General features: G+C 47.2%; 1 protein-coding gene across 1 annotated transcript in view; it reads left to right on the top strand.

Annotated features, from left to right (window-relative positions):
- CREB3L2 (cAMP responsive element binding protein 3 like 2) overlaps positions 1–18317 on the top strand; it is a 55006-nt gene extending 36689 nt beyond the window's left edge. Inside the window, exons 2-12 of the mRNA XM_056569537.1 lie at positions 2443–2659; positions 5060–5235; positions 5508–5595; positions 5994–6181; positions 9715–9861; positions 10104–10162; positions 11158–11226; positions 11356–11455; positions 13155–13284; positions 13372–13585; positions 16723–18317. Of these exons, the coding sequence (XP_056425512.1) occupies positions 2443–2659; positions 5060–5235; positions 5508–5595; positions 5994–6181; positions 9715–9861; positions 10104–10162; positions 11158–11226; positions 11356–11455; positions 13155–13284; positions 13372–13585; positions 16723–16798 (1464 nt within the window). The 3' untranslated portion in view covers positions 16799–18317. The remainder of the gene's footprint in view (positions 1–2442; positions 2660–5059; positions 5236–5507; positions 5596–5993; positions 6182–9714; positions 9862–10103; positions 10163–11157; positions 11227–11355; positions 11456–13154; positions 13285–13371; positions 13586–16722) is intronic.
- The last annotated feature ends 1080 nt before the right edge of the window (positions 18318–19397 follow it).

Here is a 19397-nt window from a genome sequence, read left to right as displayed (position 1 = left end):
AGATTCACCGCCCCGTCCGGGAGGTCTCCCTTTTCTCTGTCAGTCTCCTGGACGTTTCAGGATAGTCGTCCTTTCCTCCTTGGCCCTATCAGTTCCCTTTGCAGCATAATAACTGCATTGTCCAAGCTTCTGAATTGTCGCATTCAATCCCGGTTAGTAAAATAATCTTTCCGCACCCCAGAGGCTGATGGGAGATGCCCGGATCCCCCGCACAAACCCTTTTGTACATATGTGTTTGCTGAGGTTTTTCACACTCATGGGCGTCTGGTTCATGACGAGTTCACACCCCTCTCCTGTGTACTGTGCACACAATGGGCGTTTGTATTGGGGCGTCCATACTGGATGTGCTCAGCTGGGAAATGGGCCGGAGACTGCTGTTTACATTGGAAGGAGAGGAGGCCTGGTGGCATCCTGTCCTACCCTGCGTGAGCGCAGACCTTCCGTAGGCATCAAAACTGGCACTGTAAACAACGGTGCCCTCCAAACTGTGGCCCTACAGATGGTGCAAAACTACTACTCCCAGTGTGCCCGGACAGCCGTTGGCTGTCCGGGCACACTGGGAGTTGTAGTTTTGCAACAACTAAAGGTACACTGTTTGAAGACCACTTTTTGCATCGTTCCTACCATGTTTCGGGAACGTTAGAGAATCAGGAAATCGGAGCTGCTCAAAATAGCCCAGTTTCCGCAACGTGAGTGCACGTTAAAGGGAAACTCCGAAAAATAAAACAAAAGTATTGTTACTGCTGCTGGTTCAGTCCCACGCTTTGCTTTTACAAACAACAAACCTGTGTTGCAGGGGTTAAGTCGGGAGCATTAGTCGTGGTTTACGACATTAGTCAGCTGGAAGTCATCCTGTTTACACTGTCATGTGGTCCTAGCAGGAGGTCCAGGCCGACTTACTGGTGGTCTGTTTACAACCCACCCCCCCCCCACTTTCACCATCACTGTCACCCAAACCATTAGCACTGGTCCTTATTGTCTTTTCTCACCAGCTTTGGGAATCTGTAGTGTTTACCCGTCATTATATACATCCGTATGCGGAGAACTTAACTTACATTCTCTTAAATTTGGCGTCCTCTGTTTTCGGGAAAGGTGGGTGACAACTAGAGATGAGCCAGTCCTCCTATTCTTCTCATTTTGTTTTCAGATTTGGAAGTGCCCTGCCAATTGCCCATGCAAACTGTATAAGGAGCAGGGACACCTATCAAAGGGCAAGGAGTCCCTGCTACTGTACAATGAACTGAATGCCTGGACCAGTAGATTCATTTAGAAGAAGCTGCAATCTTGTCTTTACCCATCATGCTATACGTATAGGAGACCAACATCAGTACACAGAGAACTTTTCTTACATTCTGTCAAATTTTGGTGTCATCTGCTTTCCGGAACGGATGGGTGACAACTAAAGATGAGCAAATCTCCAATCTTTCAAATTTGACGGTCAGATTTGATTCAGATTTGGACGTTTCCCCCAATAGCCCTGCGATTGCCCACGTAAAGTTTGTTTGAAGCAGGGACACCTATCAAAGGCACAGAGTCCCTGCTTTTGTACAGTGCACTGGACGCCAGGACCAGCAAACGTAGTCAATAGAAGTTGCGATATAGTATTTATCCATCATTAAAAACATATGGAAAATGAAAGTCCCTTACATTCTCTCAAATTTGGTGTCATCATGAGCGAATCTCTGATCTATCAAATTTGACTGTTAATTTGATTCACATTCATATTATGATTCAGATTCTGAGGTGCCCTGCGATTGCCCATGCAAAGTTTGTAAGTAGCAGGGACTCGTATCAATAGCAGAGTCCCTGCTCCTGTACAGTGCACTCAATGCCTGTCTCGGCAAATGTAGTCAATAGAAGTTGGGATGTAGTATTCACCTATATATATATATATATATATATATATATATATATATATATATATATATATATATATGTGGAGAACTTCCTTTACATTATCTAAAATTTGGTGTGTCCTGTTTTCGGGAAAGGTGGGTAAATCTCCTACCCCAGATTTGATTTTGATTCTGAGGTGCTCTCATAGCCCTGCATTTGCCCATGCAAAGTTGAAGAGCTGGGACTCCTATCAAAAACAGGAGTCCCTGCTTCTGTACAGTGCACTGAACACTTGACCCAGCGAATGTACTTAGTTGAAGTTGCGATGTAAACGGCATCACCACACTTATTTATTTTTTTTATTCGGATTGTGCAGAATCTATCTTATCGCTTCCTCTTTCCTGTATCATTGTATTGATATACCGATTTGCCATTAGGAGACTTAGGAAAGTTTGACAACCCTTGAGGGAACCGAGGGTTGTAAATGGGGTTTTAGAAGATAAAATGTGGTTGTGTTTGCCCTACCTTGTCATGTGAATATTATTGTTATTGTGATAAGAGCCATAATAGTATAAAGGGACTGATCAGGTTCTCTTCTCCTTCCAGCACTTCTCGGAGCTCCTCGATGACACGGCTCTGTTAGATGCCCTCGGACAGCTCATCGGAGACCCATTCCTGACGGAGAAGTATGAAATGATGGAAGTAGATAATCCGAGTTCACCGTCTCCCATGATTAAGGCAGAACATAGCTACTCCCTGTGTGGGGATTCACGCCCGCAGTCGCCCTTCACTCACGGATCTTCTGATGACAACTTTAGCGATGGTATAAATAATGGGTATTTTGACGGGGGACATGTTATTTTTGTTTGTATGGGGGGAACATTTGTACCTATGATGTAAAGTATTTGTCTGGCCTGGAGTGAAAGAAGTCAGGGATTAGCCTGCAGCGGGCACTTACAGTGGCTGGCCTAGAGCAGGGGCTGGCGTGAAGCAGGGACTAGGCAGGGGCTGTCCTGGAGATAAGACATGGCATTGGCTGGCCTGGAGCAGGGACATGGCAGGGGCTGGCCCAGAGTGGGGACCTGGCAGGGGTTGTTCTGAAGCGAGGACTGGGCAGGGGCTGTCCTGGAGATAAGACATGGCATTGGCTGGTCCGGAGCGGGGACATGACAGGGAATTTGGCAGGGGCTGTTCTGAAGCGAGGACTGGGCAGGGGCTGTCCTGGAGTGGGCACTGGGCAGAGGCTAGCTCGGAGGGGTACTGGGCAGGGGCTAGTGTGGAGGGGGACTGGGCAAGGGATGGCCTGAAGCAGGGACTAGGCAGGGGCTAGTCTGGAGGGGGACAGGGCAAGGGATGGCCTGAAGCAGGGACTGGGCACGGGTTGGCCTAAAGGGGGCCTGGAAAGTTCTCCCTTTAGGGGCTTGCCTGGAGTGGGGACTGAGCAAGGTCTGGTCTAAAGGGGGAACGGGCAGGGGCTTTCTTGGAACAGGCACTGGGCTATGGCTGGTCTGTAGCCAGAAAGGGCAGGGGCTGGCCTGGAGTTTGTCTTCACTAGGGCCCTTGCCAAATTTGCTAAAAGGGACTCATGGTTACTTTGATACAAGGGTAGAACGAAAAAATTATTTTGACGGTGACTGGAAAATGAAATCCTCTTATGAAAGTGGAAAAAGTCTGGTATTATTTGCCAGCGCTGGAGGCGGCCTGGTTGTCTAGTATAGAGAGGGTTGAATATACAGGTGTAACTTGTCTTTCATTGTTTGGTTAACCTGACACTTTCATTGCGGAACAATGAGAGAGAGTGACATTTCCTTCAGTGTGTGTGGATATTATTACTGCTCCTAGTCCATATTATAGATAGCGGGAGTGTCCAAGGTCCAGGCAAGGGTTAAAGTCTCAGCACAGAAGACACCCGGAAGCCATAGGGTGTTGTGTTCTTCTGCTGACGTCAAGCGTCACAGGGCAAATGTCTAATTCCTTCCTCGTTGGATGACTGACAGGTGGCCAGTGCTTTGTCCTATAGAAATAGTCACATTTCAGTATTTCACAATGTCTTCTCTTTCTTTACCAAATGAGGATGTGGACGCTTCTCCTTATATCCAGGGACAGAGACTTCGTATAAAGAGGACCTGTCTCCTCTCCTAACCTGCTTGCATTGCTTAAAGGGGTATACCAGGAAAATATATATATATATATATATATATATCAACTGGCTCAAGCAAGTTAAACAGATTTGTAAATTACTTCTGTTAAAAAATCTTAATCCTTCCCATAATTATCAGCTGCTGAAGTTGAGTTGTTCTTTTCTGTCTGACAACAGTGCTCTCTGCTGACATCTCTGCTTGTCTCGGGAACTGCACAGAGTAGAAGAGGGTTGCTATGGGGATTTGTTTCTACTCTGGACAGTTCCTGAAACAGGTGTCATCAGAGAGCACTTAGACAGAAAAGAACAACTCAACTTCAGCAGCTCATAAATCCTTAAAGGATTAAGATTTTTTTAATAGAAGTAATTTACAAATCTGTTTAACTTTCTGGAGCCAGTTGAGATATATATATATATATATATATATATATATATATATATATATATATAAAGTTTTTGCCTTGCATAACCCCTGTAATACTTCAATTTTCAATGAAATAACAATTCTGAAACATCTCTGCTTAGAACCATGTATTGTTATACTCTGTTGTTCCTCCTGGAAATATATGAATCAATTGCCAACTGGGTGTTAACCTCAGCCTTATCCATGGGGTGTATCCCTATACACCAGTAGTCCCCAACCAGGGTGCCTCCAAATGTTGCAAAACTAAAACTCCCAGCATGCCCGGACACCCAGTCCCTGACCGATCAAAACTTTTGACACGTCAGGAGTTTTTTAAAGTGACAGTGCCCATTTAATTCTCTGCAGGAGTTGCTGAGTGCTAAACACGGCTATATTCGGAGGTCCCATAGACATGCATGGAGTGGTGGCCGAGCGTGCACACTCCATTGACTCCATTCACTCTGGATAGGGCATAATTTAAAAATATGGGATAACGCCATTTAAAAGGCAGTCATTCCAGTGCTTATAGGGGTTGTAACTCTGCTTTCTCCAGATCCGGAGTGGCCTAAAAACATGCACTGGTATGGCACAGGTCAATCTAATTATTGCACGGTCCTCCGCATTATTGCATTCTCCTTTATACTACTCTAAGTTCTAATCCTATACCGTTCCCTCCGCAGGGGATCTCACGGGCGAGGACTGGGGCCTTGGAGGGCAGCTCACTCCGACCAAAATTAAGATAGAAGTCCCCATTGAAGAAAACCCAGGCCTGGCTCCTTCTCTTACCCTCACCACCAACACTGTGACTGCGCCTCTTGAGGTGGAAGCACTGCCGCAACTTCCGGAGCCAGACCAGGTAAGTGCCGGTCACACCCGCGGAGGCCTCGTATATTGGGCACAGTAACTGTCCGCCAAATGACCTATCAACCTATAGTCATGGAGATAAGTGGCTGCTAGACTGTTCTGCTTCTCTCTGGGAGGGTATACAATGTAGCCTGCCCCATACTACACTTCTTTGTCTTTAGATACGTGGGTATGAATACTTAGTAGTCTATGACCACCGTTGTCATTGATCTTTCTTGGTTCCATCCCAGTCCTAACATTTGCCTCACTATTATATCATTGCAGCACAAGCCTCTGAGCCCAAAGTCGATGCCACAGATTAAACTGGAGCCGCACGAGGTCGATCAATTTCTGAACCTGTGTCCTAAAGAAGGTGCGACCCTCTCCACGCCCCCGATTCCATGCCGGTCCAATCCTCTTCACACCCTCAGTCCGTGCCGGTCCAATCCTCTCCTCCTGTGTCCGTGCTGGTCCAATCCTCTCCTCACCCTCAGTCCGTGCCGGTCCAATCCTCTCCTCACCCTCAGTCCGTGCCGGTCCAATCCTCTCCTCACCCTCAGTCCGTGCCGGTCCAATCCTCTCCTCACCCTCAGTCCGTGCCGGTCCAATCCTCTCCTCACCCTCAGTCCGTGCCGGTCCAATCCTCTCCTTCTGTGTCCGTGCTGGTCCAATCCTCTCCTTCTGTGTCCGTGCTGGTCCAATCCTCTCCTTCTGTGTCCGTGCTGGTCCGGTCCTCTTGACTTTACTGACATTTTCCTCCCTTTTCTGCAGCTGCTTCGTCCGATTGCCTACAACTGCCCCCGACTCCCCCCAGCAGCCACGGAAGTGACTCTGAAGGAGGCCAAAGCCCCAGCCGATCCCTCCCGCCCTCCAGCCCCATCCAGTCACAGTCCGGAAGCAAAGGCGCGACTCGCAGCCCATCGGCGCTCTCCAATTCACCTCTCCTGACCGCTCCACATGTAAGTTCATGGCGTAGCAGAGCTGTCATAATGCAGCTGCGAAGGATTAGGGGTGGTCTTCTCAAAGAAAATGGTCACTATGAAAAAATGTCAGAAAATTCTGGTGTGTATAAGGGGGTCCTCTCAAAGAGGTGGTCTTTACTGTGTATAGATCCTGCTAGTGAAGCCCGGTGTGAGGCCAATTGTCCTGGTTCTAGTCATTGAGTCCAAAGTCCCCTCTGAAGACGTGTCAGTGACCAGGTAGATTAGACCAGGAATAAGGAATAAAGTCCTGACTTGACCTCTGATGATGCGTTGGTGTCAAGGGCTCCAGTGCTTGTTCTATGAGCTTCTAAATTTTAACTAAATTCAGTGTTGACTTCATATTATATCCTTATTGGCGTTGAAGCTACAGTCATGGCCTTAAATATTGGCACCCCTGAAATGTTTCTAGAAAATGAAGTATTTCTCCCAGGAAAGGATTGCAGTAACACATGTTTTGCTATACACATGTTTATTCCCTTTGTGTGTATTGGAACTAAACCAAAAAAGGGAGGGAAAAAAGCAAATTGGACATAATGTCACCAAACTCCAAAAATGGTCTGGACCAAATTATTGTCACCCTTTCAAAATTGTGGAAAAATAAGATTGTTTCAAGCATGTGATGCTCCTTTTAAACTCACCTGGGGCAAGTAAAAGGGGTGGGCAATATAAAAATCACACCTGAAAGCAGATAAAAAGGAGAGAAGTGCACTTAGTCTTTGCATTGTGTGCCTGTGTGTGCCACACTAAGCATGGACAACAGAAAGAGGAGAAGAGAACTGTCTGAGGACTTGAGAACCAAAATTGTGGAAAAATATCAACAATCTCAAGGTTGCAAGTCCATCTCCAGAGATCTAGATTTGTCTTTATCCACAGTGCGCAACATTATGTAAAAGTTTGCAATGGCACTGTAGATAATCTCCCTGGGCATGGACGGAAGAGAAAAATTGATGAAAGGTGTCAACGCAGGATAGTCCGGATGGTGGATAAGCAGCCCCAAACAAGTTCCAAAGATATTCAAGCTGTCCTGCAGCTGCCTGCAGGGAGCATCAGTGTCAGTGTGAACTATCCGTCCACATTTAAATTAAATAAAACGCTATGGCAGGAGACCCAGGAGGACCCCACTATGGAGGAGACCCAGGAGGACCCCACTATGGAGGAGACCCAGGAGAACCCCACTATGGAGGAGACCCAGGAGGACCCCACTGCTGACACAGACATAAAAAAGCAAGACTACATTTTGCCGAATTGAACTTGAGTAATCAAAATCCTTCTGGGAAAATGTCTTGTGGACAGATGAGACCAAGATAGAGCTTTTTGGTAAAGCACATCATTCTACTGTTTACAAAAAACAGAATGAGGCCTACAAAGAAAAGAACACAGTACCTACAGTGAAATATGGTGGAGGTCAGTGATGTTTTGGGTTGTTTTGCTGCCTCTGGCACTGGGGGCCTTGAATGTGTACAAGACATCATGAAATCTGAGGATTACCAATGGATTTTGGGTCGCACTGTACAGCCCAGTGTCAGAAAGCTGGGTTTGCATCTGAGATCTTGGGTCTTCCAGCAGGAAAATGACCCCAAACATACGTCAAAAAGCCCCCAGAAATGGATGACAACAAAGCGCTGGAGAATTCTGAAGTGGCAGCAATGAGTCCAGATCTAAATCCCATTGAACCCCTGTGGAGAGATCTTATAATTACTGTTGGGAAAAGGCGCCGTCCAATAAGAGAGACCTGGAGCAGTTTGCAAAGGAAGAGTGGCCCAACATTCCGGCTGAGAGGTGTAAGAAGCTTATTGATGGTTATAGGAAGCCACTGATTGCAGTTATTTTTTACAAAGGGTGTGCAACCAAATATTAAGTTAAGGGTGCCAATAATTTTATGGAGCCCATTTTTGGAGTTTGGTGACATTATGTCCAATTTGATTTTTTTTCTCCCTTTTTGGTTTAGTTCCAATACACACAAAGGGAATAAACATGTGTATAACAAAACATGTGTTACTGCAATCCTTTTCTGTGAGAAATACTTCATTTTCTTGAAAAAATTCAGGGGTGCCAACATTTACGGCCTTGACTGTATGTTTTTCAGATACAGAGCTCCAAATCCTCTCTTTAAAGGGGTACTCCTTTGGAAAAACTTTTTTTTACATCAACTAGTGCCAGAAAGTTAAACTAATTTGTAAATTACTTCTACTTAAAAATCTTAATCCTTCCAGTATTTATTAGCTGCTATATGCTCCACAGGAAGTTCTTTTTTCTTTTTGAATTTCCTTTCTGTCTGTCCACAGTGCTCTCTGCTGACACCTCTGTCCATGTCAGGAACTGTCCAGAGCAGGAGAGGTTTGCTATGGGGATTTGCTTCTACTCTGGACAGTTCCTAAAAATGAAAAGAGGCGTCAGCAGAGAGCACTGTGGTCAGACAGAAAAGAAATTCAAAAAGAAAAGAACTTCCTGTGGATTAAGATTTTTAAATAGAAGTAATTTACAAATCTGTTTAACTTTTTGGCTCCAGTTGATTTGAAAAAAAAAAAAAATTCCACTTGTTTCTACCAGAGTTCCCCTTTAGCACAGCTATAGAGATCAAATTCTGGCTACTTACCACCACCACTAAGGGAAAATGAAACAAAAAAGAAAAGCAAAAAAAATCTGTCTGCAGTGTGCTCCCTCTAGTGGTGTCTGCAGGCAGTCACAATGTTAACATTGTCTACGCAGGGGCATTCGGAGCTTTGACTTTTTAAATAAGGTATGTTATAGAGCTGAGGGGGTTTAAGCCCCTTAAGGACTCATTTTTGCATTTTCTTTTTTTCCTCCTTGCCTTCCAAGAGCCATAACTCTTCTATTTTTCCATCTTCATATTATTATTATTTTTTTTTGCGTGACCAATTGTACTTTGTAAGTTTTATCGGTGCAACTTTTGCGCATATGTGGCTTTTTGATCCCTTTTATTTTTTTTTAGCTTTTTTTCTGGGATGTCATGTGACCAAAAATAAGCAATTTTGGACGTATATAGTGTATATATAATTTATTTATTTAGTTATTGTATGTTGATGATATCGGTGAACGACCTTGTGTAATAGGACCCTAACTCCAATAGGTGGCGCTAAACAGCATGCTCTTCTTTGCGCATATCCTTTTATCATGTAACAGACCAATGTTTCCCGACCAGGGTGCCCCCGGCTGCTCCAAAACAGCAACTCCCAGCATGCCCGGACAGCCTTTGGCTGTCCGGGCATGCTTGGAGTTGCAGTTTTGGAACAGCTGGAGGCACCTTGGTTGGAAAAAAACGGTTATAGACAGTGATTGGACAGATCAAACACTGGCTCACAAAGGGTTAACATGCAGACTGTCTAATATGTAAACCATTCCTGCAGCGTACAGTGCCACCTACAGGTAATGCTTAGGTATTGCACTCAGATTTTTAGTTTTTTTTTTATTATTATTAATTATTTTTATAGATGTCCTTTTCTTTGGGGTGTAAACACATTTTGATTTATTTATTTTTTAATATGCAGAAGCTGCAGGGCACCGGACCCCTCATTCTCACGGAGGAAGAGAAAAGGACCCTCGTGGCCGAAGGATACCCCATCCCCACTAAACTTCCACTCACTAAGGCCGAAGAGAAGGCTCTGAAGAAAATCCGTAGGAAGATAAAAAACAAGGTACAGAATCGGCGCTGGCGTATGCTGCGCTTTACGGGGACAATCAGTTGTACAATGGATCAACAAAAGTCATTGATACCTATATATACGTAGACTATAGAGGTTTTTACATTGTAATATGATGATGAAAAAATACTAGTAGAAAAAGGCACAAACCCCGCCCACAAATAGACCCGCCCACGATTATGACAGCGGCGCAGCAGCCCATTGCGGTTATTTATATGTACATTGTGTCCTTTCAGATCTCTGCCCAGGAAAGTCGCAGAAAAAAGAAAGAATATATGGACAGCCTGGAGAAAAGGTAACTAAGTGCGGCCGGTCCTGAGTATACAGCACAGTGCATTCAGAAAGTTTTCAGACCCCTTCACTTCAAGAAGTGGTTTCCTCCAGACATGATGCTGCCCCCACCATGATCACTGTAGGGATGGTATTGGGCAGGTGATGGGCAGTGCCTGGTTTCCTCCAGACATGATGCTGCCCCCACCATGATCACTGTAGGGATGGTATTGGGCCGGTGATGGGCAGTGCCTGGTTTCCTCCAGACATGATGCTGCCCCCACCATGATCACTGTAGGGATGGTATTGGGGAGGTGATGGGTAGTGCCTGGTTTCCCCCAGACACGATGCTGCCCCCACCATGATCACTGTAGGGATGGTATTGGGCAGGTGATGGGCAGTACCTGGTTTCCCCCAGACATGATCCTGCCCCCACCATGATCACTGTAGGGATGGTATTGGGCAGGTGATGGGCAGTGCCTGGTTTGCTCCAGACATGATGCTGCCCCCACCATGATCACTGTAGGGATGGTATTGGGCAGGTGATGGGCAGTACCTGGTTTCCTCCAGACATGATGCTGCCCCCACCATGATCACTGTAGGGATGGTATTGGGCAGGTGATGGGCAGTGCCTGGTCTCCTCCAGACATGATGCTGCCCCCACCATGATCACTGTAGGGATGGTATTGGGCAGGTGATGGGCAGTGCCTGGTTTCCTCCAGACATGATGCGGCCCCCACCATGATCACTGTAGGGATGGTATTGGGCAGGTGATGGGCAGTGCCTGGTTTCCTCCACACAGTCTGAGCTCTACAGGCAGTTCTTTCCTCAGGGCCTCACCATTACCTAATTTGAAAAAAGTGAAAGGGTCTGAAGCCTCTCCGAATGCTCTGTATTCATCCTATGGCCTTTGAGGCTCATAGATTTCCTTACAGCTCTTTAATTCCCCCCCCCCCCCCAACCATAACCCTCCATTTCTCACATCTTAAGAAGTCCTCTCCCCTGACTTTCTTACCATAGGGTTGAGAACTGTTCCTCTGAAAACGGTGACCTGCGCAAGAAGGTGGAGGTGTTAGAAACCACTAACAGGTGAGACCGTGACCCCCAAATGTTATCTCTGTATGTCGCCCCCTTGTGTGTGAGCTGATCTGTGTAGACATCCCCATTGTCTTGTATTATAAGGAGGTATTTACCCTTCACTTGTGCTCTGTTCCTCAGGACTCTCTTACAACAGCTACAGCGTCTACAGGCAATGGTGGCCGGCAAAGTATCCCGCTCCTATAAAGCCGCCAGCACCCAGACAAGTACCTGCCTCATGGTGAGTTAGAGGTTGCTCTTTGTTCACACTATGCATACACCGCTTCCTTTTGTCCACCCACCACCAGATGAAGCTTTCTGCATATGAGTTTTCAGTTGGATCTGTATACATTTACATGCAGTGAGCTCCCCCTAGAGGCATCTGCAGGCAGACAATATTTTAGCGTTTATCTCTATGGCCGGGCCCTTATGATGACATTAGGGCAGCAATTTTACCAATAGAGTTCTCATTAGGATTCTGTCCTGGCACAGACTGGACGCGGTGATGTCATTCTTGTGATGTCACGTGACCTTATCCATGGGTATTACATCCGCGCTCAAAGTCCATGCGGTCACAAGATTATCAAACAACCCATAGACTCAGCTGTATTCCTCACATGCAGTCATGGACGTTGAACAGCAGGGGGCATAGTTCCTGTAGGACCTATACTGTCTATTTCCTTTAACTTAGTTTTTTTTTTTTTTTTTTTTTTTTTTAAACCTTCCTATTTGGTTGTTGTCAACCACTTTATTATCCCCTACACATAGCCGAGGCTTCTTGACGATTCCTTAAAGAAGGTAGAAGATTTCTTTTGTAGACGCTCTTCCTCACCAGACTGTGGTTTCCGTTACATTGTTTATCTGGAACATTCTAAATATAACGTAACAAGATCCGTTATGACCGCCGGGGGTTTCGCTGTGCTGTAGCTGCTGCTCTCATTGTTGCTTGTCCTTGTTGCGCTACCGACATGTATAGACGATGAAAACAGGCATGCTGCGTCTTGTAGAAAAATGCAGACTACAGGGGGGCACTTTGGATTTTTTTTTCTTTCTGAAAGACAAAAATTATTTTGGCCGCCACTAGGGGGAGCCCACTGGACTGAATTAGTTGTCTTAATTCCAATCAGCTAGTTCCATCTAGTGGCCGCTGCAGGTCAGTAGCGTGAAAGGACAGTAGGGGGATCTTCACATTAGTAAAACAAAGGGTTTACTCACTTTTTCTCCATGCACTGTGGAGGTTGACTCAATATGTTCAATAAAAGGCAGGAACAATAGTATTGCTTGTGTGTTACTAGTTTAGTTACATTGTGTATGTCTATAATTGTGACTTGCTTAACTAAACTAGTAACAAAACATAATAGTTTATTTTATACATTGTTTATGCTTTTTTTTTTTTTTTTTTTTTAAAGGGATACTCCATCCAGAGACATCTTACCCCCTATCCAAAGGAGGGGAGGGGCCGTCACGCCCCCTCCCATAGACATGAAGGGGGTGTGACTTCACGTCTCCGGCAGCAGATACCCAGCATTCTAAACCTACTGTTTAGAATGCCGGGTGTTGCACAGGGATAGTGACGGGGTCTCAGCGGCAGGACCCCCCGTGATCAGACCTCTTCTCCCCTATAGAGGATAACATGTCTCTGGGCGGAGTACCCCTTTAAGTATACTGAGTAAACAGCCACAGTACAGGGAGAAAAAGTAAATGAACCCTTTCAAATTACTTCAATATCTGCATTGACTACTTAGGTATTTTTTCTCCCTGCACTGTAGATGTTTACGCAGCATGCTTAATTAAAGACATTACAGTACTGTCTATAATTGTGACTTATGTTATATATAACTGGACAAGCTGGAAAAGTAGTAAATGCAGAAATCTAGGTAATCCCCAGGGTTTACTGACTCTTTCTTACAACTGTAAATCCACATTTCCCTGTCTTGCAGGTGGTCGTTTTGTGCTTTGCTGTAATTTTCGGAAGCTTTACACAGACCTTTGACCCCTACCCATCAGCCACCAAGACGTTACCAGAGCCAAGTGTGCATGCGGTGCAGGAGTCGTATGCGGCATCCATAGGTGAGTGTCGTCAGACGTGTACGGACCGTAATGAAGCCTGTGCTCACATCTGCTGCGGTCAGTGACCATCAATGCTTTGTTTTCTAGTGAGGTCTAGAAACATCCTTTCCTTCGAGGAGCATCATGGTTGGGAAGAGTTATATAGCTCCGCAGTCACAGTGGAATCTCCTGACTCCTGGGAGAGAAGCAAAGAAATGATGGCTCAGCATCATACGGCCGCGCTGGAGGAGCTCAGCCAATCACAGGAGAAGACTCACATAATGTCCAATGACAGCAGCTGGGAGCCCGAAGTACGGCACAGGTGAGTGGAGAACGAGGATGATGAGGGGTACAGGGGGACAGTATATAAGGGGAGAAAGGGGAGCAGTATGGCAGAGAGAAGGGGTCCATGGGGCACAGTATATATCTGAATAGAGGGGTACAGAATGACAGCTAGAAGGGATGTGGGGGCACTATATATGCTGGAATAGAGGGAAGCAGGATGGCCGAGAGAAGGGGTCCACAGTATATAGGAGAGGTGAGGGTGCAGTGAGCACAGTATATAGGAGAGGGTGCAGTGAGCACAGTATATAGGAGGGGTGAGGGTGCAGTGAGCACAGTATATAGGAGAGGGTGCAGTGAGCACAGTATATAGGAGAGGGTGCAGTGAGCACAGTATATAGGAGGGGTGAGGGTGCAGTGAGCACAGTATATAGGAGAGGTGAGGGTGCAGCGAGCACAGTATATAGGAGAGGTGAGGGTGCAGTGAGTACAGTATATAGGAGAGGGTGCAGTGAGTACAGTATATAGGAGGGGTGAGGGTGCAGTGAGCACAGTATATAGGAGAGGTGAGGGTGCAGTGAGTACAGTATATAGGAGAGGGTGCAGTGAGCACAGTATATAGGAGGGGTGAGGGTGCAGTGAGCACAGTATATAGGAGAGGTGAGGGTGCAGTGAGCACAGTATATAGGAGAGGTGAGGGTGCAGCGAGCACAGTATATAGGAGAGGTGAGGGTGCAGTGAGCACAGTATATAGGAGGGGTGAGGGTGCAGTGAGCACAGTATATAGGAGGGGTGAGGGTGCAGTGAGCACAGTATATAGGAGAGGTGAGGGTGCAGTGAGCACAGTATATAGGAGAGGTGAGGGTGCAGAGAGCACAGTATATAGGAGAGGTGAGGGTGCAGTGAGCACAGTATATAGGAGAGGTGAGGGTGCAGTGAGCACAGTATATAGGAGGGGTGAGGGTGCAGCGAGCACAGTATATAGGAGAGGTGAGGGTGCAGCGAGCACAGTATATAGGAGGGGTGAGGGTGCAGCGAGCACAGTATAGAGGAGGGGTGAGGGTGCAGTGAGCACAGTATATAGGAGAGGTGAGGGTGCAGTGAGCACAGTATATAGGAGGGGTGAGGGTGCAGTGAGCACAGTATATAGGAGGGGTGAGGGTGCAGTGAGCACAGTATATAGGAGGGGTGAGGGTGCAGTGAGCACAGTATATAGGAGAGGTGAGGGTGCAGTGAGCACAGTATATAGGAGAGGTGAGGGTGCAGTGAGCACAGTATATAGGAGGGGTGAGGGTGCAGTGAGCACAGTATATAGGAGAGGTGAGGGTGCAGTGAGCACAGTATATAGGAGGGGTGAGGGTGCAGTGAGCACAGTATATAGGAGAGGTGAGGGTGCAGCGAGCACAGTATATAGGAGGGGTGAGGGTGCAGCGAGCACAGTATATAGGAGGGGTGAGGGTGCAGTGAGCACAGTATATAGGAGAGGTGAGGGTGCAGTGAGCACAGTATATAGGAGAGGTGAGGGTGCAGTGAGCACAGTATATAGGAGGGGTGAGGGTGCAGTGAGCACAGTATATAGGAGAGGTGAGGGTGCAGTGAGCACAGTATATAGGAGGGTTGAGGGTGCAGTGAGCACAGTATATAGGAGGGGTGAGGGTGCAGTGAGCACAGTATATAGGAGGGGTGAGGGTGCAGTGAGCACAGTATATAGGAGAGGTGAGGGTGCAGTGAGCACAGTATATAGGAGGGGTGAGGGTGCAGTGAGCACAGTATATAGGAGGGGTGAGGGTGCAGTGAGCACAGTATATAGGAGGGGTGAGGGTGCAGTGAGCACAGTATATAGGAGAGGTGAGGGTGCAGTGAGCACAGTATATAGGAGAGGGTGCAGTGAGCACAGTATATAGGAGGGGTGAGGGTGCAGAGAGCACAGTATATAGGAGGGGTGAGGGTGCAGTGAGCACAATATATAGGAGAGGTGAGGGTGCAGTGAGCACAGTATATAGGAGAGGTGAGGGTGCAGTGAGCACAGTATATAGGAGAGGTGAGGGTGCAGTGAGCACAGTATATAGGAGAGGTGAGGGTGCAGTGAGCACAGTATATTGGAGAGGGTGCAGTGAGCACAGTATATAGGAGGGGTGAGGGTGCAGTGAGCACAGTATATAGGAGAGGTGAGGGTGCAGTGAGCACAGTATATAGGAGAGGGTGCAGTGAGCACAGTATATAGGAGGGGTGAGGGTGCAGCGATCACAGTATATAGGAGAGGGTGCAGTGAGCGCAGTATATAGGAGAGGTGAGGGTGCAGTGAGCACAGTATATAGGAGAGGGTGCAGTGAGCACAGTATATAGGAGAGGGTGCAGTGAGCACAGTATATAGGAGAGGGTGCAGTGAGCACAGTATATAGGAGAGGGTGCAGTGAGCACAGTATATAGGAGAGGTGAGGGTGCAGTGAGCACAGTATATAGGAGAGGGTGCAGTGAGCACAGTATATAGGAGAGGTGAGGGTGCAGTGAGCACAGTATATAGGAGAGGGTGCAGTGAGCACAGTATATAGGAGGGGTGAGGGTGCAGTGAGCACAGTATATAGGAGAGGGTGCAGTGAGCACAGTATATAGGAGGGGTGAGGGTGCAGTGAGCACAGTATATAGGAGAGGGTGCAGTGAGCACAGTATATAGGAGAGGTGAGGGTGCAGTGAGCACAGTATATAGGAGGGGTGAGGGTGCAGTGAGCACAGTATATAGGAGGGGTGAGGGTGTAGTGAGCACAGTATATAGGAGAGGTGAGGGTGCAGTGAGCACAGTATATAGGAGGGGTGAGGGTGCAGTGAGCACAGTATATAGGAGGGGTGAGGGTGTAGTGAGCACAGTATATAGGAGAGGGTGCAGTGAGCACAGTATATAGGAGAGGGTGTAGTGAGCACAGTATATAGGAGGGGTGAGGGTGCAGTGAGCACAGTATATAGGAGAGGGTGTAGTGAGCACAGTATATAGGAGGGGTGAGGGTGCAGTGAGCACAGTATATAGGAGGGGTGAGGGTGCAGTGAGCACAGTATATAGGAGAGGGTGCAGTGAGCACAGTATATAGGAGGGGTGAGGGTGCAGTGAGATTTTTGGAGCGCACTATAAACATGGAGGAGACTGATATAACCTTCTTTCTTTCTTTCTTTCTCATTTTTCAGGTTCCATTCGGATTTCGGACAAAATGAAATGACAAACGTAATAGAACTGGACAGAACGGTGAACGCCACATCCTAATAGCAGCTTCCCTCCGCCTTCTCTTACTTCAGCGCCTATTCCCTCAGCGGACGCTGCCGCCCCTCATGTCCCCGCACTGAGCCGGCCCTTTTGGACTTTTTTACGCCTCTTGTCAGGTGGAGGAGGCTGGGACTCTAAGACTTGACGCTGGCGGATGATATAAGAAAGCGAGACCCTAAGGACCCCCCCAAATGTCCTGTGAGGTAGAAGGTCCCAGGATGATCACAGTGGAGATGGGAAGGAAACCATCACCAGATACTGAATAAGATTGGACTTACTATTAACTCTTTCTATTCAAGATAATAATGAAGAGCGATACATTCCATCCCAGGCATCACCCTTATATTCCAGCCAATATATCGAGCTCTAACAAGCACTGCCCGGAAGAGCCTTGCTGGGATTTATAGTTCCACTGAAGATATAAACTGCCTAAGACTTCCCCAATCCTGCGTCCGTTACCTACTTTGCCCCGTATCAGTCAGTGCCTTATATACCAGGATTACGCCCGGAACCCCTTTGCCTATAACCCCCATCATTGTCCTCTCCTGCCCTCTATGTACTGATACTTCACACGGTCCATTGAATTGTGTCGCTTTATAATTCACCCGAACAATTCTATGTCCAGTACTTACCCCATTGCCACAAAAGTCGTCCCTCCTGCTGTTGTAAATAGTATTTATTAGATTTATTCGCTACTTTTCTTCGTCGACGGCCCAAAACAGGACATTGACCGCCCTCACCCCACCCAATTATTATTATTATTATTAACCCCTATGATCGGCACGGTGCCCCATGTTATTTCTGATGAGCGAGATGCCCCAGCTTGACATGGCAGGGAGTAGTCACCCTAGTAACAAAAACTAACCCCAATCCTGACCCCTTTATATTTCCCATGAAGCTTTGCAAACCAGAAGCCAGCTAAGAATTCTGGGATTGATGCTTCACCCAGAAGACAGGTGCCTGATGTATTAGTAAGGATACAGGTATAAGGTATCGGGGCTGCTGTATTTGACTTGTAGCTATAGTATCCAGTGGAGGATCAATGGTTTACTATAGGGTCATGTGCAGAAGAGACCGTAGGGAGAACCCCCTTATTGACCAGTCATCTTACTATAATCTGTTTTGGCTTCCTTAAAGGGGTACTCCGCTGCTCAGCGTTTGGAACAAACTGTCCCAAGCGCTGGAGCCAGGAGCTTGTGATGTCATAGCCCCGCCCCCTCATGTCATATCCCCGCCCCTCAATGCATGTCTATGGGAGGGGGCGTGACGGCAGTCACGCCCCCTCCCATAGACTTGCATTGAGGGGGGCGGGGCATCACGTCATGAGGGGCGAGGCTATGACGTCAATGGTTTCCTATATTGTCATGTACAGAAGAGACCGTAGGGAGAACCCCCTTATTGACCAGTCATCTTACTATAATCTGTTTTGGCTTTCTTAAAGGGGTACTCCGCTGCTCAGCGTTTGGAACGAACGTTGGAGCCAGGAGCTCGTGATGTCATAGCCCCACCCCCTCATGACGTCACGCCCCGCCCCCTCAATGCAAGTCTATGGGAGGGGGCGTGACGGCAGTCACACCCCCTCCCATAGACTTGCATTGAGGGGGCGGGGCATCACGTCATGAGGGGCGAGGCTATGACGTCAATGGTTTACTATAAGGTCATGTACAGAAGAGACCGTAGGGAGAACCCCCTTATTGACCAGTCATCTTACTATAATCTGTTTTGGCTTCCTTAAAGGGGTACTCCGCTGCTCAGCGTTTGGAACGAACGCTGGAGCCAGGAGCTCGTGATGTCATAGCCCCACCACCTCATGACGTCACGCCCCGCCCTGCCCCGCCCCCTCAATGCAAGTCTATGGGAGGGGGCGTGATGGCAGTCACGCCCCCTCCCATAGACTTGCATTGAGGGGGCGGGGCATCATGTCATGAGGGGCGAGGCTATGACAGCAATGGTTTACTATAGGGTCATGTGCAGAAGAGACCGTAGGGAGAACCCCCTTATTGACCAGTCATCTTACTATAATCTGTTTTGGCTTCCTTAAAGGAGTACTCCGCTGCTCAGCGTTTGGAACAAGCGCTGGAGCCAGGAGCTCGTGATGTCATAACCCCGCCCCTTCATGACATCACGCCCCACCCCCTCAATGCAAGTCTATGGGAGGGGGCGTGACGGCAGTCACGCCCCCTCCCATAGACTTGCATTGAGGAGTCGGGGCGTGACGTCATGAGGGGCGAGGCTATGACGTCACAATCTTCCGGCTCCAGCAGCGGAATATCCCTTTAATTCCCTACCTTGCTACATAGGATCGAGTGGGCATCTTATTCATGGCACTAAGACTTGGTGGGCAGGGGATACATTTCTGTTCCTTGTTTTGTTTTATGCTTGTTTTTTTTTTTGCTATAATATTTTTTTTTTTTTTTATATATAAAATTGAAAAACTCAATAAAAAGTAGCAGCATTTAAAATGGTGTATTAGTATATTGTATAATTGGGTTAGGCTGTACAAATGTATGAAATCTTGCGGACTGTCCGTCTCCGTCTGATCGTCACGTGACTTTGCATAGACGTCTCAGAATGTTCTTTCAGATACTTTACCATCGCT

Source organism: Hyla sarda, chromosome 4 (assembly GCF_029499605.1).
Source record: "Hyla sarda isolate aHylSar1 chromosome 4, aHylSar1.hap1, whole genome shotgun sequence".
NCBI classification, from domain to species: Eukaryota; Metazoa; Chordata; class Amphibia; order Anura; family Hylidae; genus Hyla; species Hyla sarda.
The sequence above is the reverse complement of the archived record's forward strand: the minus strand, read 5'-3'. Positions and strand labels throughout refer to the sequence as shown.